Source organism: Lycorma delicatula, chromosome 3, assembly GCF_047948215.1.
Source record: "Lycorma delicatula isolate Av1 chromosome 3, ASM4794821v1, whole genome shotgun sequence".
NCBI classification, from domain to species: Eukaryota; Metazoa; Arthropoda; class Insecta; order Hemiptera; family Fulgoridae; genus Lycorma; species Lycorma delicatula.
The window spans coordinates 125,771,456-125,799,121 of record NC_134457.1 but is presented as its reverse complement, the minus strand read 5'-3'; the positions used below and the strand labels follow the sequence as shown (position 1 = coordinate 125,799,121).

The 27,666-nt window shown below is 30.2% G+C and overlaps 1 protein-coding gene across 2 annotated transcripts in view; it reads left to right on the top strand.

Annotated features, from left to right (window-relative positions):
• Positions 1 to 27,373, top strand: part of LOC142321961 (propionyl-CoA carboxylase beta chain, mitochondrial-like) — a 44,583-nt gene extending 17,210 nt beyond the window's left edge. For both annotated transcript variants that reach the window (XM_075360514.1, XM_075360515.1), the window contains 8 exons: positions 5,006 to 5,131; positions 7,319 to 7,465; positions 14,448 to 14,567; positions 18,487 to 18,674; positions 18,765 to 18,970; positions 24,487 to 24,695; positions 26,542 to 26,740; positions 27,062 to 27,373. In XM_075360514.1, coding sequence (XP_075216629.1) covers positions 5,006 to 5,131; positions 7,319 to 7,465; positions 14,448 to 14,567; positions 18,487 to 18,674; positions 18,765 to 18,970; positions 24,487 to 24,695; positions 26,542 to 26,740; positions 27,062 to 27,183 — 1,317 coding nt within the window. In that variant the 3' untranslated portion in view covers positions 27,184 to 27,373. The remainder of the gene's footprint in view (positions 1 to 5,005; positions 5,132 to 7,318; positions 7,466 to 14,447; positions 14,568 to 18,486; positions 18,675 to 18,764; positions 18,971 to 24,486; positions 24,696 to 26,541; positions 26,741 to 27,061) is intronic.
• Positions 27,374 to 27,666: the final 293 nt, after the last annotated feature.

Sequence of the window (27,666 nt, the reverse complement as noted above, 5' to 3'; positions counted from 1 at the left end):
TTAAATGTTGCTTTAAAAAAAATAAATTTATATTGCCTCTCCTGCTTATAATACAGCTTGTTTATTCACCCATGAATCGTACTCCTTCCATCAAATCATTTTGTTTCCATTTTGCTTTAAAGCTTTTTTATGAAAAACATATCACTGAATTTTGTTTTGATTAATTCATTGGTATAGAATGTACTTTTTAATTTCATTTTTCCCATTTGTTTAAAACGTGACTGTATAGTATTATAGTATATTTCATGGTAGAAAACCATTAATCTAGTTCGGTAAATACCCTTTAGCAAACACGGTTTTATACTTACTTATCCTCATCTTTTCACCAGTTTTAAATCATTTCTTTGTTTACTTAACCCGATTCCATAAAGAAAGCATTATGTTATACATTACCTCTCCTTCATTCTTTTTCTCTACATTCTTAGGTCTGAACCCGATCATTCTACGAGATATATTGTTATATTCTTTAATCAATTCATCTTGAATATCCATCTACTTATAATTATCCTGTTGAGTAAATTTACGCCACATCTTGTTCTTCAGTGTTCTGTTAAAGCGTTCACCTGGGGATTTTTTCTATGATTGAAAATGGAGTAATGATTGTATTTTTTCATTAGTGATTGAACCCAGAAATTAAACCACTCCTTACCATTCAGTTTGAAAATTTTTCATCCTATTTTTTTCCAGTATAGGCTCAAGACCTGTGATGACTTCTTTGGCCATTTTACTTTTTAATGGTTTCACGTATGTGAAATTTGTAAAACAATTAATAATTGTTATTATGTATTTATAATCTTTATTAATATTAAGAGTATGGTAACATCTCCACTAAACTGGCCTGATACAAATCAGTGCCCTTAAGCATTCATTTCTGCAAAATGAGTGTTTGGGAGACGAAAGCCATTTTTAACCTGCTGTTCCATTTTAACAGTTTGCGTTTCAGAAATGTTTATGTTCTTTCAAAATCGTTGTATCAACATAAGTAAAAAGTTATAAAAGAAGTTTTATCAGATGTAGAAGGTATAAATTATTTTTCTTTCAGAACAATTAAGAAATCGTTTCTCCAGAGCCGAATTTGTTAATGATATTTGACAATGTTATTTGTGAAAAGCTGAACAACACATAGCTCAAGCAGAGCATACATTTTGAGTTTGGCAATTCTGCCTAGCTTGCTTGTGAAGCTCATGTGTAACTCTCACTCTCATTCTTAATATAAATGAATAATATACTATTTTTAATGGGCTTATATGTATGTATATATGAGGGTAAAAAATATATATGAGGGATATCTCTAAAGTAAAAACCGCTGAGAAATTTATCTCCTTAAGGTTGGCGAACTTGTGTCGTTCATGGCCACAAGTTCATGGCCTAGTAATGTATATACTGCATTGTTATCTAAGTTGTCACGTTGAAGTATCTTTGATTATGTGTGAGTTATTATGTTATAAAATGAATAGGAAAGTCAATGTTGCCTCTGATTGGAATATGTGGAATCATATGTTTTTTAAACCATCAAAACATTAAGCCGGCTGAAATTTGTAGGCAGTTTGTTGTTGTGTATGGTAATAATGTAATAAATGAAAGAAACATCTGAAAGTGGTGTGAAAGGTTTAGAAACAACAGAATTAATGTGCATGATGAAGAACGTTCGGGGAGGCCCTCGATAATCACTGAGGACTTGTTGAAACAAGTCGATGCTGAAATCAGAAAAGATTGTCGCTCAACAATTTCCGACCCGGCCCTTCTTTTTCCTGATGTTTCAAGAGCTCTTATCAGTTGCATTGTTCATAACTAGAAAGCGGATTATATGCATTTACATATTAAGCCCATTCTCACCGGTTATTGCAAATTTTCCTTAAAATCTAGTGATGATGCATATTTTTGCTATATTTACAGTATTTTTCGGTAGGGTACCTAGTTAAATGAAATATTACGTTGTAGCCAGTCAAACCTATTAGCCACACGGCTCTTTAGCAGCTGCGTCTATGGTTTTGGTAGGATAATGTTATTATGAGGCCAAGTAAAACACAGACTCACATGAGACAAAGACAGATGATACCGTTCTGCATTGCGCATGCCTACTGCAGCACTCCTCTCACTAGGCAATTAAATTAATAGTAATAGTAGATTACACTATATAGCTCCTTCTGATTATAATTTGTTTGGGAAATTGAAAGAATTTTTGAATGGTAAGAAATTCACAGGTGACGATGAACTTAAAAATGCTGTTAATCAGTGGCTAAATGGGATGGCGGCAAAAGAATATGATGAGGGTATATTGAAGCTGGTGTATTGCTATGATAAATGTCTTAATTCATACGGTGATTATATAGAGAAGTAGTATAAGGTATGTAGTTTAAGAGAAATAAAAAGTATTTATAAAGCTTTCAGAATAAATTTTTTTACGATGAAACGGTCTTCACTTAAGAAATAACCTCTCGTATCTTTACATACAGATTTTTTTTTAACTACAATTTACAAAAATATCTCAGTATATAATGACAATTACGTAAATAACAGTGGTGAAAATTTATCGGTTCAATATCGTTTTCCCAGTTGTAAAGTTCGATAAAATGGACGCAATCCGTCTCCTCTGTATAAAAGAACCCATATCCACTGTTTTTTAACATCTGGGAAATTCTTCAGATAGCTGTTGTACATTATTCATTTTTTCCTTATTAAAAAGGATAGTTTTCAGTAGTTTTATTCTCCTGTAAAATGTGCTTCACATTGTATCATCAAGCAATTTGGGTTTTCATTCACATACATAAAAATAGTATGTTGTGGTGCGAGAATTGTGTCAGTAGACCAGTCAAAAAAATAACAAAAAACTTATCACTTTTCATAGAGTAGAAAGTTGTAATGTTTTACAGAAATTAAAGCCATATTTTGCGACTTTATATCTGTTCAACGGCAAATCACTAATTGTATTAGTTGTTAATTCTTTACTATCAATAAAAATATAACAGTAACAGTATAATTTGGCGTTATTGAAGATCAAATATTAAATATTTGCTGCACTCATGCAATGAATCTTGAAAAAATGAAACTGATGTAATATGTAACTTCTTATGGTATGTGAATCCACTATATCTGTTAAACCCCACGAATAAACACTTTTAACTATGTGTTTCAAATGTTCAACTGTAATGTTTTTTAGTTTTTTTCACCTGCCATGAACTGAATTAACCAATATTCACTGTGATGTCACTAACGCACTTGGTGAGGTACTGATGAATAAGAAAAAGAATTCTTGTCAAGACATATCATAGTTGATAAGACACTTCTGTTTACAAAAATAATACGTATTATTTTTTGAAAAACCCACAATAACTTTTCATTTCTTCTAAAAATATATAATACCTTTCTTTAAACTACCAAAATTTTCATCAATTTACATTATCTCTTACCTATTATTTTTCTACAAATTTCTAAAGTATTATTATGGTTTCTTCTTCTATTAGAAAAATAATAATTCTTTTCTACAAAGATGATGATGACAATGAAAAGAAGATTTCCTCTTCATCTTCCTCATACTCATCCACACCCACATTAAAATTGACAATTATTCACCCCACCAATCGCACAAAGGTATCTAATATCAGTTTCGTTGATTTCACAATCCAAATATGCTGTTGTGTCTTCATTCCATGAATTGATCCATTTAACCATCTGGAAACCCTCACTTCACAAAACTAATCAACTGAATGATATTCTTGATTGGGCATCAGGTACAAAATCTATAAGGCATACAAAATCATCATCATCATCCAAATATATCTTATTGATATATTTAATTATTAAAAACAATCATTATTTAGAGCCACAAGTGCAAGGTATTGAAATAAATAAAATCAAAAATAATTTACAAAGAGTAAGGGTAATGTGTTGGTTAAAACATTAACAATGTTTAATTATTTACGTAAAGTTTGATACTCATCCATTAAATTTACTTTTTTACATTTAAGGGTTTAAAGATATGTTTTAAAACAATACTACTGCATTCCTTTGTTACTCTGATGATGTAACAGTTTGATTTTTACTCATAGCTCTACTCATTGCCTAGTTAAAAATTTTTTCATTTAAAAATTTTTTCACTTCAGGACAGGGATAAACATAAGAACAATCTGCCCGGAGTCCCTGATGATGTATGACGAAATGATGTATGATGAAATCTTTTAAATAACTCTCACCATTCAAGAGTTGTTCATGTGTTTGGATTTACCCTTTATGGGGTGGGGTCACCCCTTTCAATGCGCCCGAGCCTCTGAATAAAATGACGTTTGAATTTTCAAAATCCCCCCCAATCGTTCCTGAGATATTCACTGTTTAATAACATGTCTTCAAGAAGTTCTTTATCTTTTAAAACTTCTTATTTAAGGTAACGTCTTAAAACATTCAAGGAATTAGGTAATGTAACACCTGAAGAATGTTTGATGTAGAACCATCAATCTACTTACTATGGACTTTGAAAAAAATATTAAGGAAAAAGGAGAGATGAGAGTAATCAAAAACTTGAAGATTTGGGAAGGAAGTGTAACAGAATATATTGATGTGGTTAAAAGGGTCTACTTCAGGACAGACAACTGTATGATGAGCACACATGTATCAACTGTTATATGGGCGCATTTAACGCATCTAATTCTCAAGGTTTTAGAGAACCTTTAAGAGGATCTGCCTTACATCTAATGAAATATGAGCTAAATGAAGATGATGAAAGATGGCTGATCCAAACTAGATATTTGGGGTCCAGTAGCACAATTACAGCGTAGATGTTGCTCTATTTCATTTTATTTCACAGGTTCCGTTAATCATTTTTTTTAGAGTTAAATTGTAGTTTTTATTACAGCATTTTATAATAATTTTATACAATTTTTTTTCTAGGTTTCATGATGTATACTACCATATCCTAACGTAATATTTATTTTGTATCTTTACATTAGATTGATTTTAATATTCATCTTAGACTGTAACCATCTTTTTTAATTTTTGTATATTTTATCAGTTTCCAGGTGACTCTGTTGTAACAGGGCAAGGACAAGTTAATGGAAGGAATATATTTCTATTTAGTCAAGATTTCACTGTTTTTGGGGGTAGTCTTTCTAGTGTTCATGCTCAGAAAATTTGTAAGGTATTAATTAATTTTCTTGGTAGGTCCTTAGTTGACTTGATTTACCTAATTTTTGTTTTATTTTTAACAGCAAGTAAAAGTCAGTAATATTTGTTTTGATAGTGTTTGAATTTATAAGATGATGAAGTTTGTATGAACCAAAATCATAATTATTTTTAGGCAATAAACTATACTTAATTTTGTTATCTTCGATTTCTATGTAGCTCTGTCTCTGTATTCAAGAATGATCTATAGCAGGCAGGAAATCAAAGTTTGAATATATGAGGAATGTATTTAAAATAAAGTTCATTTAGAATTTGTTTACATTGCATATATGCAATGTAAACAAACAGATGCTACTTGCATAGCTCAGTTATTTCAATCAAGAATCAGCTGTTAGCAACTATAGTTTAGTAATTTTGTTGTAAGTTGCTTGTATTCATAGATTTATAAATTAGTGCTACAATTTATGAATGTGAAATACGAGAAGTTATTGGATTTTGATGGGATAAAAACATTTTCTATATACGAAATTCACAGGCAAATTTGTGATGTTTATTGCCCAGATACTATGAAGGACTATAAACTATATAATAAGACAGTGGTGCTGTTCAGTTTGAGAAAAGCAAGTGAACATTCATGAACACACTGGGCAGCAGCCGGTGAAACAGATAATTTAATTGAAAAAGTTTATGAAAAAATGTTAGAAAACTGATGCTTCACCATGTCACAATTGTTTGATATTTTCTGATATTTAATAATGATCTGTGATTTATGAATTCTAGTGATCATAAAACTACTGTGAATGCTGATACGTATTGTGAAATGTTAAACAATCCTATAAGAGCTATGAAAAAACAAATGTAGTGAAATGCTGTTCTGCAGGATTTTTTTTCATGACAGTGCCAGGCGACACATGGCAAATTACAACAATGAGATAACTGGAAAAGTTTTGTTGGAAAATCTTTACTAATCCACCCTGTAGCCCTGAACAATGGCTTGCATACCAAAGGTATGAGAATGATTGTGAATTGAAAAATGGAGTTATTGCGTGGTTTAAATCGGTAATAGCAGATTTTTTTGAAGAAGAAATGAGGAAGCTAGTAAAACGCTATGAAAAATGTGTTGTAATTGAAGGCAGCTTTAAAATAAGGTACGTTTTGAAATACTGAAAAATATAAACAAACAATTATTTATGCATAAAAACTAATTTATTTTCTACTTTTCTGCATAGCTGCCTTAAAATAAATTGGTTTTTGTGCATAAGTAATAGTTTGTGTATATTTTTCAGTTTTTTATTTATTTAAAAATGAACCTTACTTTAAAAACATCCCTTGAATAATAACTCATAAAGGAGCAGAGTTAATTTTTTTTATAACTTATTTAAAATTATAGTAATTAATTATTAGGTGTAGTGCAATTCTATCAATGCATTCATTATAGCTGTACTTCTGGGAAAAAATTGAGAAAAAACATTGTGCTGAATATGTTTTCAGTATTATATCAATGATTATGCTTTTTCCTGAGTGTAAATTTTTGTATAACTTTCCCTTCAACGGGTCTCAGTTTCTTTATTTTACCATCACTCTTACTTTTATTCTATTTACATAGTGAAGGAAACTGAAAATGGCCTTTCATAATGGAAGTTTAGAAATGTGTAGCGCTTTATATGGAACCATGAACATAATAAAATAGTTTACTTTCAACATTTATAGTACTGTTAGTACCATAACTTGTAGTTGAAGGAGGGAAAATTTTATAATTATTTGTTTTTTAATCTTTTGAAGAGAATTTGAGAAAATTTATTTTATTGAAATAAACTTTGTAATGATGAAGACATGTGTGTAGCTAATTCAGCAATAGATTTAGTTACAGATACAATAGATTTAGTACAGTTGTTACTTCTTCTGGCTGATTCATATGTTAGAAAGATAAATTATTAATTTTAAATTATTATATAAATATAATTATTTATTTTTCCATTTACAAAAATTATTGTTATCAGTAATTTATATCAACTGTAGTTCTAGTTTTAAACTGATTTCTGTGGTGGAGTGGTAGTGTCTTGGCCTTTTATCCAGAGGTCCCAGGATTAAATTCTGGTCAGGGATGGCATTTTTCGCACATTAAAAAAATTTGTTATCATCCATTGGGCATAAGCCTGTTGTGATTGTACAAATAAATAAATAATTTAAAAAAATATTTCAGGTTATGGATAAAGCTATGGTTATGGGAGCTCCTGTTATTGGTCTTAATGATTCAGGTGGAGCTCGTATTCAAGAGGGTGTGGATTCTTTAGGTGGATATGGTGAAATCTTTTATAGAAATGTTATGGCATCTGGTGTTTTACCGCAGGTATGTTGTATGTTTAATACTCATGATTTATTTGTCTCAAATGATTGAGTTTTGGGAGGCTTAGTATTTAGATAAATGGCCTTCTTGAGCAAGTGAATGTGAAAGTGGAAAAACTAATTAGGTCTTAGATAAATGAATTTATTGAATGAGTAAACATAGATGTTTCAGTAAACCAGTGTTTTGTGATTTTCTAGAGTAATTAAAATTTTCTGGTATTTCACAGAATGTAATGCTCATAATTATAATTGAAAAACTATTCATTATATCATAAGATGAGCATCATAAAATTTGAATGGATTTTAAAACTGTTGACTGATGCACACAATTTCAAGGAATAACATAACTCATACATTTGTAAATAGCTATAAGAGAGCAAGAGAGTCATCTGCATTTTTTCTCATATAGAGAGAACTAGTTTAAACATGGATTATTTGTCACTGTTAAGTCAAAGACAAATAATATAGTGTCTGTCGAGTTCATGAAGTTCAAATAATTTAAGCAAACCCATGGAAGTCATGGTGATTGTTTTTAGGACAAAATGGATACTTTTGGTAGATTTTACAGAACTCACATAAAAAGTCACTATTAACTAGGAGTTATACAATAAAAACTGAGATGTGCCATTCAGAATTGGTGATATTAGGCGCAGACATAATTTGTTTTCAGTTATGACAGTACAATATGTGTCTACAATTATAAGTTTCGACTGTTTTTAATAAATTTTTTATCACTCTCCTCACATTTTAGACCTCTGATTTACTGATGTCCTTATTTTCCTTAAAAATACAATATCAATATAGTGATAAATAGTCAAAATCACAGAGTAAGTGTTGAATATGATAGTGCTGAACTGGAAATTACAATTTTGTATTCTTATGCATATATAAAAAAGTATGTTTCTTGTTACAAAAAGTGTTGTTTAATTAGAAAACAATGGTTTTTAAATAGAAAAATAAAATAGGTATATATTTTTTCTCTTTAATGAGTTATTTTTTATATATGCCTGGACATGGTGTCAAAGAGGAGAAAGACATTGATTTTTGTAAAGAAAATAAAATGTTAATGATAAATAATTGGTTTAAAAAACATAAAAGCTGTAATCATTGAAATCAGTAAGAAATGAAAAACAGTTTCAAATTAACTTGATAAGTTGTGAAGAAAGATACTGAAATGCAGTATAAAAGGGTATGTAAATTGCTAGGAACTAACATACATAATGATGTTATACTTTGGTTGCAGAAATTAAAGTAATATTAACAATTCAGAAGTACAAAGAAAATTTATAAATGGAAATCATAACCACTGAAAAAGAGAGGTTAGCTCCCCTTTTCAAGGGGAGAAATACAAAAGGGGACAGTGAACTGAATTTTGGATAAATATGAAAGATGCCATAAAAAACAGCAGCAGAATAAATAATTGGTTTTATTAATAGAATAAGAATAAAGAAGTCATGGGTTACCAGAGAGATTATTCTATTTGGGATCTGATTGAATAATCTACCTCCATATAATATTGTATGAGATAACTGATTAATAAATTTCTGAAGAACCTTTTACTTTGTTCATCCTTCATTTCTTTGCTATATTTCTTATTCTATTTTAAAATATTGTTATATCTTATTGTAATAGTACATCTATTTTAAAATACTATTAACACTAGTATTATTATTTATTTTAAGATAGAAAACAGAGTATGAACAAGGTAGATAAAAAAGAAAAACAAAATAAACCACATCATCATCATCCTTTATGTTCAGTTTGGCTCTTCAGAAGACTGATTGATCAGCTAAGAAGAGTAACAAAAAAAAGCAAAAGAGAAAAGGCTTATAAATGAATGGTCTGATACTTAAGGTTTACAAAGAAAAAAAGAACATGAACTGATGTAAATGGAGGAAAAGTATTGACATTAAAGAAATTGCATTAGAGATGGCATAGTGGTACACAAAGAGGAAGAGATACTTAAAGGATGGAAGGAGTATGTGTAGGATCTACACTAGTCTGACAGAAAGCCAAATATCACATTGTAGAAGATCAGAATAAAATGCATGAGGATAAAGTAGGTGCAAAATTTTTAAAACTGAAGTTTGTAAAGCAATAAAAGATAGGAAGAATGGAAAAGCTGTGAGAATAAATGAGATGCCAATACTTTATTTAACAATTTTTTTTAATAATAAAATGATGTTTGTTGGATATTTATATCTGCAATCATCATTCTTCTTGGCACAGAGGTGTAGTGACCTCTTATCTCTTCAAAATGCCATCTGATTTTCTCTTTTATTATAGAAAATGTTTTTTCAGTAGTATTGTTTGCTCTAATACTAGTCATGTTAAAAGCTTTCTTGTCTAACTCTTTGGTTTGGTTTTTTTAACATCCATTACTATAGGAAAACTTGTGGGGGCTAGTAGTATATTTCATTAATGTTTTGTTACTTCCTTTGGAAGTATAAAACATCTTTGAAATTGGCACCTGTATTTTATTTGAAACTTATAGCGATTCAAATAGGTAATTGATCAGCAATTTATTTGCCTAGCTGGTAATTTGTGATCAATAATTGTGATACTATACACTTAGATTGTAAGAAATAGAAGACTTGGCTTTAAGTTATAAGCACCACAGCAACTTTTTTTTTTAATCTTTTAGTAGGAAATGCAGATCTAAGATAAGCCAGTAGGTTGTCACAACTCTCTTATTAAGCATCAATAAGACTGCTGGTCCTCTAGATATTGGACAGTAGCAGTATAGTGCTCCAGCCAATTTATGGCTACTTTTACACATTGCCTGTTCATTAATGAAGAGGTCAAGGAGTAAAGAGGAAATTAGAGGAAAATGAATTTTCAGGGAGGCTATTAGAAAAGGTATGGAAAAATGGTACTGGATACTGGTACTAGAAAAAGTTATTGAATAATTATAGCTTTAAATATATTGTAACAAGAGTAGTATAACTGACCTGAGTAATGGATTCTGCCAATTAAGAAGAAACAATTAGAAATTTATAATGTACTGGAATTCAGAAGGAATTCTTTCTCTAAGACTAACAGGTTCATTTAACAATCATTCTTTGTAATATTGCACCTGACACACCTCAGCAGATGTTGTTCAATGAAAAGGGGTTACCAGACCAGGGTAGGAATCTGGGAAAATATAAGGACTGGGATGATCATTCTCATCCTTCAACTTGGGTCTGGTTCTGCAGGTCAAGAGGATAGGAATATAAATCTTCCAGGAAAGATGGGTTAAGATCAGTTTTGAAGAAGTGAGTATAAGCGTATTACTGGTTGTGTTCAATGAGATTGTAAAACAACGTTATCTGGCAACGTGTAGTGCTGAACAGTGTGTTTGACAGACATCACAAGCATTCCAGTGTGTGAACGCAGGAAGGAAGTAGTTCGGTGAATTACTGAGACAATTAGTGAAAGGGATAAGATATTCAATTCATTCATAAACTATAGGGTAGTTTTATTTGTGAACAGGAAAGGTATTTGCTTTGGAAGAACTTTAGACTAATCTTTGTAGTAATACAATACCAGTTGTAGTTAAACTCTTTTAAAACTAAGATCCAACATTTCCTACTCGGCAGAGATGCAAAGACTAGAAAGAAGAATTCTGATAACAATGCATAAATAAAAGACTACTTACTGATGGGAAAGAATGGATTCTCATACCAAACCAAGAGGTATATAAAGATGTAGAACCAGCTCTAGACTACTTTAGAAAGAAAAGAATCTCCTTTGGACACATAATAAGAACCGACCGAACAGACTAATCAAAAAACTGGTTGAGAAATACTGGAAAATGTCCAAAACTTTATCTGGATAACCAAAATTAAACAAGATATGCAAGAACTAGAAATCACAATAGAAAATTTACAAAACAAAACTGATAATATAAGAATACTAAAAGAAGCAAACTCCAGATTTAAAATTAAAGAAAAGAAAACAACAATAAGAGTGTTAGTGAAATAGGCAAATATGAAATAAGATCGACAATTTAAAATTCCTTATTGATTTATTTAAGGTTGATATAACATAGAGTATAAAAGTATTACATAAGTATAAGTTTAATACTATGTTTACATACATCCGTGTGGAGCCTCTGTCGTTAGTCGACAGGCATAATGAGAGGGAGAGTCTCCCCACCACTTAATACATATTACTAATAACTAAACTATATTATTTACATTTTATTAAATTACATTTTATTTTATTAATTACATGGCATTCAAAACATTAACAAAGGGTTTGTTCAGAAGAACTCAAAAAAGCAAGGTCTGACAGAATGAATAAGTATTATGATGAATGAAGCAATAAAGAAGAACAATAAAAAGAAAAGATGAACCAGAATTGACTACATTGGTCCACTGTGACCTAAAAAAATAAAAACTAAATAGTGTTCCCTGTTTATTTGAATATAATGTTTTCCTTCAGAGACTGGATTCTAAATTATCTCAAAAAACTTCACTAAATGCAACATTTTTTGTGTAAAAAAGTGATTTATCATTTTTGTGTTAATCTGATTTATCATAATATATTTAGTAAGTGCTGGCACCTACTGACATAGTGAACATCTTGAGGATGATTAAATTTTACACTATAAATTTTAAATATGTGATCTTAATGACAAATTTTTGAATTCAATTGGGTTGTACAGTACATACTGTATACTTATCAATTTGCTGTACAAGCTTGGAAATTTTCATATATTGTTTTAATCATTTCTCCATTTATATTATTCCTCACGCAAGTTCTTCAGAACTTGACATATCCTTTCTTCTAACTAAATAAATGTTTACTTACCTTCTAATAACCAGACAGTGTAATTTAAAATGAGCTATGTATTATTAATATCAGTATATCATTCTCTTATTAATAAAATCACCAGTAGTTGGTTTTATATTGAGATTGCTTTTACGAGGTCTGTTGAGAAAATTGGCATTTTTTCATTTTTTTTGTGCATTTTAAATGTATTTTTTTAAGTGTGGTGAAAATTATTCAAGAATATTTTAATCTAATTTCAAGAAACGACAAGATTTAAATACAAGTTAACTTATCTGGTAAGTCAATTATTATAATTTATTTTTTTAACAATATGTAGTTTATTCTCCTCCTCATTATTTCTTATATAATTTCTTGTCTTTTTATTAATTTTACCATAATTCTATATTTAAAAATCAGACTATATTGCTACACTGTATTTTATTCTTGATTTTTCTTGTACTGTATTACCTTACCTTTTTCTTTTGAAATACTACATTTTTTTCAGCTTACTATTATTTACTATATTCAAAAGTGTACAGAAATACAAAAAATTATGTCCAGTCTGTTTCATGCTTGCTGAGAGTTCAAAAATTTATTGTATAACATGAAAAATAAATACTTTTCAAAGGTTATTACTTATATAAATAATTATTTATATTTGTTCTAGGATGTCCCATACTTGAGGAGGGTTAATCTACATTATATATCAACATCAGTATATAATCTGCAGTTTAACTAACAACACTGAAAAATAGTTTTAAAATTACAGAGAAAAAAAATGTTTATTAGCTGTTTATCATCAGCATGAAACATATGAAGAAATAGGTTAACATGGACTATGATATTTGTCCATCAGTCATCAGCTAAGTTACGATTGTCAGTGACTCCAGATGACCATCGCAGTCCATTATAATAAAATGCAAAAAAAATTGAAAAAATTAAACACAACAATAAAATTGGGTTTTTATTTAGATTTAAGTATTCCTTTATTAAAAAAAAAAAAAAAAAAAAAAAAAAAATAGAAAAAAAATTAGTCAACCAGTAAAATTTTTATTTTTTTGTCAGCATTGAAAGTGTTAATAAACAATATCCTACCACCCATTTGTGTTTACAGTGATTAGTTGTAGAAAAATATCTATGGTTATGTTCAATGATTGGATTACATACTGTTCATTTGAAGTAAGCATTAACTGGTGCCGTCAGTGAGTTTGGCATTAATTGGCTTAGTATAGCAGTGAAATTTTGTGTTTAGGTTAGAAAAAGTTTTACTGAAATCATAAAATGATTCAAGAAACTTATGCAGAGGACTCTGAGCTACATGCAATGTTATGAGTGCTTCAAGCTTTTAAAGTTGATTGAGAATTTTCTTAGATAATGGCTCATCCAGTAAGGCTGTCAACACAGTGAAGTCATTTCTTATTGTCCAAGTGAACAATTTGGTGAGTTCAAATCAACATTTTACAGTTCGTAAGATAATAAAAGAGAGGGAATTTTTGGGTTCATATCACAAAATCTTAAACAAAAATTTAGGAATGTAATATGTCGCTGTCAATTCATCTGAAACTATTGACACAAGAGCAGAAAGATGATAGTGTTGGGAACTTTTGAATCTTGCAAATAATGATGAAACCCTCTTGCCTATGACAAGATACAAGTATGATCAGGAAAAAGTTTCAATCATTGCGTGGATCAGAAAATTGTTACCAAGACCTAAAAAACCACTCAAAAGTCATTCAAACATAAAGGTGATGTTGACACAAACGGCAGTGTTCACTGTGTTTTACATTCAAGGCAAACATTCAACCACAACTACCTAGAAGTCATCAGATACTCTATAAAACATTTAAGAAAGAAGAGAGACCTGATCTGTGGGCAACTTGTCATTCCTTTCATGACCATCCATTGCATGCACCTTCACTAGTTCATGCATTGCTGCTAATTTGTAAGTTTTGTACAAAAATTTCATTCAGTATTATTCCTTACCTACTGTACTATGCTGATCTAGCCCCTGCTGATTTTTTCATAATTTCCAAAACTAAAATTTTGTTAAAAGGACAGATTTGAGATTGTAGCCATTATAGCCTATAAATAAAATTTACAGACTGTCCTGAAAGCTTTTCGTAAAATGTATTCCAATAAAATGCTATAAATATTCAATAACATTTTTTTTTTACTAAAATTTAATTATTTTTTGATCAGACCTTGCACATTTGTTATTTAAATTTCAGATATCTTTGATCATGGGGCCATGTGCTGGAGGTGCTGTATACTCTCCTGCTATGACTGATTTCACCTTCATGGTGAAAGATACTTCTTATCTATTTATAACAGGACCAGAAGTAGTAAAAGTAAGTATTGTAAATTCAGTTTATCTTTTAATTTGTCTTTTGTGTACTTTTCCCCCTTTGTACGATTGTTCTATAAATATAGCTAATTCTATAATTATCTAAGACCAAATTTATTTAATGTAAATACTTGCATTATTAATGTTTCTAGATATTTTTTAGCAATATTTAGAGATGTTCTGCTGTTCTCAACCAGGCATTTTTTGTAGTTGGGAAGAGATGTATTTAGAATTTCAAAACGTTTGTTACATATGAATTCTGCCTGTTTATTCAGTATATTTCTAAATTTCTTAAGTGCAAATGTCTTTTAAGATTTGGGTGTTTTCTATTTTCTAGTGAGTATTTTCATACTCACTAGAAAATAGAAGTCTTGCTAGATCTGTGATTTGTGTCTGTGAGATGCAGGACTTTAAAGCAATCATTTTTGAAGCTGTTTTCTAATTGTCCAATGTAGAAAATTTTGCAGTTGGAGCAGCTCAGTTTATATATTCTAGTGAATATGCTAAAACATTATTAATTATACAAGCATACAACTGTATGCTACTAAATGAACACAATTCATAACACATTTTTTGACCACCTTCTAAGTCTTTTTTAACTTTAATAAAACGGCCACAAAATTTTATTTATTTTTAATAGATGAATAAAAAGTTCTTAGATATGATAATGATGTATTGATTTGTAGCAAAATTACTATTAACCATAAGGTTTATTATTCTCTTAATTAAATCCTTGTACAGACAGTATGATTTAAATGATAACATCATCTTCATATGTAAGAATTTATTTACTGATAAGAAATTCGACAAGATTTTCTGATGGTTTTATTAAAGCTAAAAAGACACATATTAGTTAACTACAATAACGGCTAATTACAATTTTTGAAAGCTTTTAGTAAAAGTAGTGTAGACATGTAATTTTTTGGATACATTTCTCATTTTTTCTACGATATCAAATTATTAAACTATACTGAGGAATTAATACTGTGTCTACTCAAATAATGAGATTTTTAAGTTCATGTAATAGTTGCTAATAATTTTTTAAATTTAACAAGTAGGGGACATGATTATTTTTATGCTCTTAAACCACAAAAATTTATTAAAAACCTTGCTGAGTCTCAAAATATGATAATCCTACTTATATATCTATTCTTTAAACCTTAAAGTAATGCTTAAATAAAAATTTATAAGGAATTATTTGACAGTGACATTTGGATGAATTCAAAACAAATGTCAAAGCTGGAAACATCAAACAATAATTCAATTTTTAAAATTTATCATTAATTAGGCAGTATAATCATATCAATACACTTTTTTGCATATTGTTCATGTTTACAGTTTTTTAATAATAAAAATATTATAATTTCTGTTTTAACTACACTATTTATTGTTACCACATATATGCCTAATTTAATATTGGTGGGCGATAACAGTAGCAACAATGTAAGCAAACATACAGTATACGGATGCGCACATACAAGCATCACTCCCACCTTACAGGCACTGCAGACCCAACACTCTCAGGCTCCTAAAAAAGAGCGTGCACAAGAGTGAATTGGCAATTCATTGTCGACCACCACCTAGAAGACAAAAGAAGTTCCCTGGCTGGCTCAATGTGGAACCTCTTGGTGGATGCCAACATCACTGCCGAAGCAGCAGGTCTGGCTGGGCTGCCGAGGAAGCTGCTGGATGCAGACGCCACCTTCCGGCTTCAATCGCCCTGGCTGGCCCACCAAGAGAGCCGCTGGATGTGGACACTATCTTCCCGCTCCAGCTCACTGGGCTCAGCAGCAGGAACTAGTCCTGCATGGGAACGCTTGGGGAGAACCACCTCTGCCATGCTAGCGAAGAACAACCGATGCTGACCTGTCACTGCAGGCTCTAGGGGTCAACACTACCACACTGTAGTGGGGACCCAACTGCCGCTGAGGGAAAGCCCGGTCAGACTTCAATTTATGAGCCGCAACTCCCCGACTTCACCAGTGTCCCATCTTCCTGATCCAACAGCTCTTCTCAGAGCTAATGCTAAAAAAATGGTCCTTTTCAGGGCCACCGCAAGGTTATGAATTATGTGCCGTCGAAGCCATTTGGGGACAGTATGTTTATTCATTTTTTCTCTTAAGTTTTAAATTTTACTCAAATGAATGGATCCACAGATTTTTATTACAATGAGGAAAAAAAATTAGATATCAGTGTACAATAATTAAATGGATCCTTACCTTTTTGATCCTTACATCATCTTTAATCATGATTTTCAATTATAATTTAATTTTTTTTCTTTTGTGATTAGAAAAGAAAATATCTGATGAATTTCTTTACTTCAAGTACTATAATTATATGTATTACTATTATTATAATAATATGAGGGCAAGTCAAAAAGTAAAGTGAAATTAAAAAAATCAATATATTTATTTGTACTTACATAAATGATACACGCATTATTTTTCAACATAATCCCCTTCTACTTCTATGCACTTAGTCTATCTTTTATTGGGCATTTGAAGTCCTTCCTGGAAGAAAGTTTTCGGTCTGGTGTGCAAAAACGTTTTCACTGCTTCTATGGCCTCTTCATCAGATCAATGATTCCCTCACAACTCTTCTTTTAATGGATCAAAAAGATGAAAATCAGTTGGAGCCAAGTCTGGATGGTATGGAGGGTGATCTAGCAGCTCAAAATCGAGATCTTGAAGGCAAAGATCTGTTTTTTTTTGGCCGTATGAGGTTGAGCACTATGCTGAAGCAAAATCAAGCCTTTAGGAGGTTTACTTTGTCTTTGGATTTAATTTTTTTTTTGCTTCAGTAAACTCAGAAGCTCACAGTAGTTGTCACTGTTTACTGATTGACCTTTAGGTGTGAAGTAAACCAAAAGTGAACTTCCTTATCCCAGATTATAGTCATCATCACCTTTCCTGCAGACATCTGAGTTTTGAACTTTTTTGTTGTGAGAGATGAAGCATGTTTCCACACTAAACTTTGTCGCTTACTCTCAGGTTCAAAGTGATGGACCCATATCTCATCAACAGTTCATATTCACTTAAGAAATGAGTCTCAATCTTCGTAATGTTACAAAAGCCAAACAATTCTCTTTGTGGAAGCTGGTCAATTAACGTGGAACCCAGCTAGCACAGACTTTTTGAAAGTTTAAAGAAAAATGGATGATTGAAAATGCTGAGCCATGGCTTATATTCAACTCACTTGCAATGTCATCAACTGTAATTCATCAATTACCGAGAATCATTAGTTTAACTGCTTCGTTATTGTTGCTAGTCTTTGAAGGCCTGCCTTGCCACAGTTCATCATAGAATCCTACTATTTTTAAAGCGATCAATCCATTTGTAGATCTTGCTTCCACTCAAACAACTCTCCATATTGCTGCTGCATTCAAAGAATAATTTTTCACCCCTTCTGAACTGAGGAAATGTATCACTGCTCGCATTTCTTCCTTGGTGCAATCAGACAAAGGAGCTCTCATTTTAGACACAATCACAAATTGCTAACAATGAAACAATACTTTCAATGAACAGCTAGCTAATGAGCTACAGCAGAACAATTATTGTTGCCATACACACATGTGATTGGGAGGGAAATCAAAATTTCCCTTTACTTATACAAGTTACACTCGTATAATATTTGTTATAATTAAATAATGACAACTGAAGATGATTTAAGAAATAAAAATATACCTCTCAATATGTAAGTTACAATATTTCACAGATTAATAAAATATAATGGATAATAAAAACCTTTTAGTTATTATAAATATTTGCATTTTTTTTTTCATTATGAATGACTGGTTTTTTATTACTGGATTCTAATATAATTAGTCATTGTTGTATGTTGAAACTTGTTGAGTAGTGAGTAAAATCATTAGTTTTATTGCCGATTAATTGTAAAACTATACTAGTGCTTTTATTTTTTTGCAGGCTGTTACAAATGAAGATTTATCACAAGAAGAGTTAGGAGGAGCCAAAGCACATATGACAATTTCAGGTGTGGCTCATAATGCTTTTGAAAATGATGTGGAGGCATTATTACAGTTGCGTTATTTTCTTGGGTTCTTGCCTTTGAGCAATAAAGAGCCAGCTCCTATTAGAGTATGTCATGATCCCAGGTAAATTACCTTATTAGTTTTTAAAAATAATTTTAAAAATTAATTTTACTTACAATTTAATTATAACTTTTTTATCTTATTTTTTCCCAGTGACAGAGAGGTACCTTCTTTAGACACAATTGTTCCTTTAGATTCAACAGCTGCTTATGATATGTTAGAAGTTATTTATAATCTGGTTGATGATAGAGAATTCTTTGAAATTCAGCCAAAGTTTGCTTCAAATATAATTATTGGGTTTTCAAGAATGAATGGACAAACTGTTGGTTTTGTTGCTAACCAACCTAAAGTTGCTGCAGGTTTGTAATAAATTACCTTAATATATTATTTTGCGAATAAAAGTTTTTTTGTATGGATGTATTTAAGTGTAAATAAGATGCTTAGAGAATAAGTGATATTTTATTACTGATTGATTTTAGTCAAATAAGGATTGTTGGCTTTGCTAGATAAGGCCACATCTAAAGACTATATGTTAATAACATATTTATCCTGATTTTTCATAATTATTAGTTTTCATCTTGCACAGAATTCTAAAAGCCTAGTTATATTATAAAAGTATATTAATAATGTTCCTTCCACCTCTATAGAATTCCAGTCCCACTTACTGTTTAGTTTTTGTCATATTTCAAATAATATATTTTTCATTAATTTTTTCTCGCAATTTTCTATAGAAAGGATTGGCATACAATCTACGCTATGTTGAGTGGCTAGGGCTTTTTGTCTGTAAGTAACCAGGCTAAAATTATTCACTTATTTGGTTTTTTTTTTTTAATATTATTTATTTCCATTATGATATCATGTTAATTATATAATCTCCAGACAATCTTGTCTTTTTTAAATTTTATTTAATTTTTAAGCATAGTTTTAACCACTTATTTCTCTATTTATTTCTCATTTTAATTTATCTACTTATCATTTCTATTTGAACTTAAAATTACATGTTCTTGATAATACAGTGCACCCTCAATTTACATATAATTTTTCTTATGCGATTTCAGTTATACACATTTGAATAAGTTAGGAAAATTATTGTATTAATTATTGCATATATGGAAATACACAATAGGGTAATGACCATGACAGCGTCATGCTGATTGTCCTATTTTGTAAAACTAACTAAAGTACTGTAGTGTGCAGTACATATTTTGATTATGAGATTAAATATCCGCACATTTATCCTGTACTAACAGAAAATGCCTATGAGTCATTGTAATGAACAGTGCACTGCTTTCACAATCATTCGCAGCTTATGTTAGCCTACGTATTCCTGTGTACAAAAACACTGTGTTAAATACTTCTCGCTACTTTTATTGAGTTTTAGTGTATTTTGTAGCTAAATTCGTAACACCATTTTTTTTTTTTTTTGTACTGTACTGTGATCAAAAAGAGTGCTTTGTTAAAACCTAAGAAATAAAAAAAAGCTTTATTGTTATTAGAAAAAAATAAAATTCTAAATTTTCTAAATAATTGTCAAAACTGCTTGATTAAGCCATTGTTTATAAATCCTTGATTCCTCACGCATTAAAAAACACAAATAAAGATAACCTTCTGGTTTTCTGGCATGCTAATAAACGTGGTTGGGTGATTGACAATATTTGTATGGATTGGTTTAATAACTGTTTTAAACCAGAAGTTAAAAAGTACTTAGCATCCAAAAATATTGCATACTAAGTTTTGCTTGTTCTAGACAACTGCATGGCTCACCCAGAGGTGCTACTGAAAGAAGCTGATGAAAATATCCAAGTTGAGTTTCTCCCACCAACACTACACCATTTTTGTAACCCTTTGATGACTGTGTAAATGCAACTTTCAAAGTGGTACTACATTTGTTGAACATTTAAAAAATTGTTTGATGAAATGAAAGAGGACAAATCTTTTTTGAGCGAATGCTGAAAAAAATACAGTTGCTGATTGCATTGAAAACATAAAAAAATCTTTAGATGAGTTACTAAAGAAAATATTAAACACCTGCTGGAAGAAGCTTTGCCCAAAGCGGTAAAGGTCTGGCCAAAGAGAATACATAACAAAGCCATAGAGGATAGATACAAAATAAATAAAGATGTAGAGGATACTTGTCAAAATAATTAACATTGCCAAAAAGTTACCAGGAGAAGGATTTTTAAACATACAGTAATAGGATGTAAATGAAGAATTAAGTGACTCTGAACCTATGGATATGATAGAAAACAAAATTGTACAAGACAGTGATGAAAATGAAGAAGAGAAAATTTTGGTAAAAAATAAACAGTTCACTTTAACAAATTTTGTAAAAATGGTGTAGGAATTGAAAGAATTATATAATTGCCAAAGATCCAGTGATGGAGCATAGTTTGCGGTTTCGATGGGAACTAGAAAATACAGTTGCATCTTACAAGGACAAAGACTTCTACTGAACAAATCCAAACAGTTCACCATTTCAAGTCTTTCTAATGATAGGTGAAAGACTACATGATAATAAATGTTAAATGATGTTAGTGGAAATAATCTATTTACAGTACATATAAATTCTTTTTAAATACATACATTGTACTTTAATGTCATTAAAATAATACAGTGATACTTCATTGTAATTCTAATTCATTCCACAGGATCACGCACACTGTAATTCATTCCACAGAGGATGAGATGAATGTGTTATAGCGTGTGTGAAAAATGCAATGCCTGACTGGGATTTGAACCCAGGGTAGCATGATTTGCTCATGGTAGCATCTGATACTATAATAATAAAATAGTAAAATAAAGTACAGTAATTTATGTATATCATTTTTTATATAACTTAACAAGAACCTAACCTGCATTAAATGTGAGTCTCAATTTCATTATATGCAGAAATTTTTCGGAATGTAATACCAGCGTAAATTGAGGGTGCTTTATACTACATTTTCTGATGATTTCCCAAGAGAAATTCTTTGCTGGAGGTGGATTAAGAAATTTATTAGAATAGTTTACAAGTGGATGCTTTCTTAGAAGAGGAATGAGAAAAATATTTGTTTAGAAAATATGGTTGTATTTTCCCATTAGCATTCCACTGCACAATATGCCTAGCAAATATTAAATCTAAATTTAGTGTTCATCTTTTATGAAATAATACCCTGAACACATACTGAATAGGCTGTTACACCTTTTAGGAATCGCTCCTTAGCTGTCTTCTGCATAAATACTCAGTCATTATGATAAGGTATAGGTGTATACTTCTTGAAGGCATACAAGTGGTACTCAAAAATAACTGAAATCTGGAGTTAGTGTGCAATCTAGAAATGGTTCTAAATTTAGGCACTAGGTGTAGCAAACTTATATTATTCTGTAACAGTCTATCAAATAGCATTGCTGCTCTGTATTGTTCATAAGACATTCCAGTGGATTTCTCTTGGTGCTTGTTAAACATGTTCTGATTTTTATTATGGATGATCATTAGAACAGCAAGTCATGCTAAATTTTATTTCCAATTTGGGAAAACTGCTAAAAAAGTATTTTTCTCATTCTTAATTGTTGCAAAATTTGTATTCATATATCAGAAAACCAGTGTGTTATATGTGTCATGATTTAATGGAAACTTTGAAATGATATACACATTTCTTTCTAATATTGTGAGTTGATGAGAGCAGAGAGGTATAACATGATTATGGTTTGCTCAGAAATGAAACAATCCAGTGGAAATCGCAGGGTTTACAAAAACAAAAAAAAAGCATGGCAAGTTTAATTAGATTTGTTGATGTGAACAGTTTTGTTCACAGATAATTTGTTTCTGCTGGACAGAAAATGAATCAGGATTTTTAGTTAAATATATTAAGGAGACTGTGTTATGAATTGTTCAGCAATCTGAGAGTGACAATTGGTTTTTGTACCATTATGTACCTGTCCATACTGCTCTTCATAGTCAAACAATTTTTCTTGAAAAACAAGATGAACATTGTTCCTCACTCTCAATAATCATAATCTTGCTTCATGCAACTGTTTCTTAAAAAAAAAACTTTTTTAACAATTCGGTTATTTTTTGTAACTAATCATATAGTTTTCTTATCCAGCAACAAGTTCTCATCTCATGGGTTTTAGAGATATTAAAAATTTATTTAGCAATAAAGTGAATAGCTAGGTAAAAAATAAAATACTCGTCTTGTTTAGTCTAGTATTGGTAGCACAAATAACAATTAAAGCCACTCTTTTTAAGAATTACTACAGGTAAAATATGGTGGGGTGACAGTATTGTGCTTGGTAATAAACGTTGTTTCTCTTTGAGTCATACTATATTACTTGTATTCTGCATGATATATTTTTAATACATCAATTTTTGGGTCATAAGATGTATCTATGAGTAATATACTTGGCCACAGCCTTGTTACTTTTGTCCGAGTATCTCATTGTTGGTGTGAGGATAATATTTTAAGCCTCAGTCAATTAATGATCAGAGTGTATAGTGTAATTGAAGTTAGATATAAGAAGAGCTTTTGTGTGAAACCTTCAGTGTTAGAGGCACAGGAATTGTGCTTTTGCGAGTCGGTTAATTTGATAGTTGAGGGTTGTAAGTTGTGGTAGGTAGACATAGTTGGAAGAGTTCATATAAAGGCAATAATAGTAGGTGTGTAAATACACTGATGGAAATTTCTGCTGAGGCGTTTGCATGGGTGGCATCATGACAGAAGCCAAACTAATGACTGTTGTGTTATCAACTTTAAATGGTCTAAAAGACAGCCTCCGGTAAAGCCCATCAGGGCTAGGAAAGGAGGGGCTGGTGTGGCAACCGGGATCGTCACAAGGTAGTGTCTTCCCGTACAGGTCAGGATGAACATCTCATTTAACATGAATGGTACCAAATTTTTAATGAATAGTAGCTATGTAATGGACTGGTAAAATTTCTAGTTTCAAAGATTAATTTTGAGATTCTAAATTCCTAGTTTTAGTTTTAGAAAAAATATTGCATCTATTTCAATAATCAGCATTTAAACAATGATTATTATACTTGGGATGGAATGTTTAAGCAATTATAATTATGAGAATTTTAATAAATGATTTTGTATATATTCTGTCCAAAAATGCGTCACCATTGTTATTGAAATGATTTTTGAGTTCGGTGCAAATGCAAAATTTCTTGACTGATAAATGGTAAACTCTTGGGAACCCACCTTGCACAAGTCTTGTGGTAGTTCGGTTTGTTTTGAATGATGGAATGAATGTGGCAACACTTACTCGACTTTTTTTAGCAATTTGTGCAACTGTAAGTTGTCAGTCTTCTTGGGTAGTTGAATCAATACGAGAATCTAACGCCAAGGTTGAACTTTTCATTGGTCATGCTTTTGTGGTCACTTTTAAACTTTTCCACCCATACATAAAATTTCACACAGTTCATGCAGCTACTGCCACATTGTTTGTTTATCCAAGAGAATATTTCTGATGGTTATATACTTTTTGAAAGTAAAAATTGGATCTAGAATGCTCTTCTTCAAAAGTACTTTCTTCGAGTGGACACACCATCATAACTAAGACTTTAGAGGTTATATTTATGTAAATATTAATTGAACAACTAACACTTTTGCTGATATACCCAAAATAACCTATTATTTGTTACAATAAGTTTGTAAAAAATATTAATTTTTTTAACTTGTAATTTCAAACAAAAGTGTATTTATTTTTTAAAATTAATGTTTGTATTGCAACTCAATACAATTTTTATATCTTAGTGTATTATATCTAACGTATTAATTAATGTATTTATATCTTAATGTATGTTGGTATATTAGCTGGCCGTTACTGGCCACTAGAGATGCTTATTTTCATTTGCCATTAATAAAAACTGAAAGAAACAATGTTTATATTTTAGGTTGTCTTGACATAAATGCTTCTGTTAAAGCTGCAAGATTTGTTCGTTTCTGTGATGCATTTAATATACCACTTATAATATTAGTTGATGTTCCTGGCTTTTTACCTGGCAAAGGACAAGAACATGGTGGTATTATTCGACATGGGGCTAAATTGTTATATGCTTTTGCTGAAGCAACTGTTCCTAAAATTACTATTATCACACGTAAAGTATGCAGTTTTGTTATTCTTTAATTACATAATTAATAAACTGTATTTTTTTTTTTTAAGTAGAAAATTTTTAATATATCATATTATTTTGTAATACTACATTCTTTTTGATGATTAATACATTATGTAAGCCTGAAGACTTTGCATAGTTATATTGTGCTGAAAAATTTTGAGTTTATAAAAAATGTTAAGCTCAATCCTGGAATATCCAGGATAAAAGGCAGAGATGTGATGTAGCTCAGTATCTGTGGCTGTATTCTGAGTAATTTAGTGATCTATTATTTTGAGTTTATTTAACTTTTTATGTAGTTTTGACTTCTATGACAAAATTTAAAGTAGTAATTGTATGATGATAGGTATCATTTTACTTTTACTTAATTTTTTATTTTTAATTAATAGTTTTGATTTGTACAAACATTTAGTAAATAGTAGATTACTTTTGTTTCATGCAAGTGGTTTTTCATGTTTAGAATATAAGACGCAAGTCATTAGATGTAAGGTAGGGTATAATGTACAGAATGTACTATTAACAGTACATGTTTTATTTGTTTACTATTGTGTAGTTAATTATCCTAGTAAAAGACAAAGCCTGTATTACTTAAACCATATTACTCATCAGTGTAAATTTATAAAAAAATATGTTGCATAACTAGTTTTAAATATTGTCTGATTGAATTTATTAATATATGTATGGTGTACAAATACTTGGGAAATTAACAGCTGTTAATTAAAAAAATTACAGCAGTTTAAGCTACTCTACCTCTGTAAAAGTTGTATTAAGAATTATTATTTTCTTTTCTGTTGAAAATGTTTAGCAAACCAATTAAACATCATCTTCAGTCTTTATATTCAGACGTCATGCCTTATTTGGTCTTCTTTCTTCTTGTTTATTTGTTATTAACAGTTATTATATTTTAATTTTATCTATTTCCTGTTTTCAGTAAATTGAGGATCTTGAAAAGGACATTCGTTTGATTGTTGATCTGTTGTTCATTTATGATAATTTTATTGTTACTTTTTAATTTCAAGTTTCTAAATTTTCTAAAAATCTCATACTTCTTGTTAGTACAATTGTGAATTAATTTCTTTCATTCTTCCATTTTCATTGGGGCATGTCCTTCTTTTATTAAATGTGTTGCGTAATTAGAATCTTGTTTTTGATTAAGGTATTCGCTATATCTTAATTTTTGTACTCTTTGTCCAGTGTATGTTTCAGTGCATTTCCATTTTATCTGTATATGTCATTACTGTTTTAAATATTTTTTTCTTCTACATTACTATTAAAAATCCTTTTTCGTGTATTATGTGCATTTATAGCCATTTTTACATTGTATTTAATAAAGAAGTGTTTAATTGGGTAAATTTCTACAACAGTTTATGCTACAATTTAGCACTTCTTTGCTAAATGCTTGCTTTGAAGACTTAACTAATGGCTGTCAGGCTATATGATTTTATTATTCATTATTATTTTATTTTTTATCTTCTTTTTTATTTTGTGTAACCACATTGTACAATATCATTTTTTAATAAATAAATATTCTTTACTGTTAAATTCTGATCTTGATTTCTTATTTCTGATTTTATTTCATATTAGGTATATTTGTATAGGTATAGGTGTGTATATTTATTTATATAGCTATATTATCACTTACGATTTGTGGGTTGTACAGTTCCTGACTGGGATTGCATAGTTTACCATCCTACCCAGAATAAATATTAGTTTATTGCATAGTTTACCATCCTACCCAGAATAAATATTAGTTTATTGAATAATGTGGTTACAGTTGTTCAATAAAGCTTCATTTTAGGTATATTTCTTATTATTAATTTCATATGCAATTCACAGGCATATGGAGGGGCTTATGATGTTATGTCCTCTAAACATCTGCAAGGGGATTTAAATTACAGCTGGCCAACAGGAGAGATTGCTGTGATGGGATCAAGAGGTGCTGTTGCTATTCTGTACAGAGGAAAGGAAGATGTAGAAAAATATGAAGCTGAATACATCGAGAAGTTTCGCAGTCCATTTCCAGCTGCTGTTAGAGGTAAAACCTGCTGAATAATTTATACAGGCCTACAGTTTTTTAAATGATCTTATAAAAAGTATCAATAAAAAAATTACTAACCCAAAAATTTTCTCAACATTAAATTTACTAACAGTTATTGTTATTAACTTGATGCAGAAGAATTTTTTAATAACTTTAGATGGATGATGATAATTTTACTGTTACTGGATGAGGTAAATAATTTAGTTATAGAAATACCTTCAAAAATGCCATGAACAAGTGTAATTTGAAGGAGAGTTTTCAAAGCTTTTTTCTAGACTAAATTAACTTGTTAAAAAAACTAAATTTATTTATTTTTAGGTTTTATAGATGAAGTAATACAACCAAGTACTACAAGGAAAAGAATATGCTACGATTTAGCACTTCTTTCTTCAAAGCAACGTAAAAATCCAACCAAAAAACATGGCAATATCCCACTTTAACTGGCTGGATAAAGAAAAAAGGAATGAAAGAAGACTAGTGGCTGCCAGGCTATATGTTTTATGACTAGTGGCTGCCAGGCTATATGTTTTTATTATTCATTATTAATATTTTATTTTTTATCTTCTTTTTAACTTTGTGTAACCATGTTGTACAATATCATTTTTTATAAATAAATATTTTTAACTGTTATTTGGATCTTGATTTCCCACTTTTGATTTGATTCATATTAAGTACATCTGTATAGGTATAGGTATATTAGCACATAAGATTTGTGGGTTGTACAAAAGTTGCATGGAATTGCATGCAGGAACATCCTATATAGGATAAATATTGGTTTATTGTGAATAACATGGTATAAAGCTTCAGGTCAAATTCTACTAAAGAGAAATACATCTATAATGACATTGTTATGATCAGTTATTGTTACTGATCAGTCTAATGCTAGAAAGACCAATTTGCAGAGAAATGAATTTTAGTTTTAA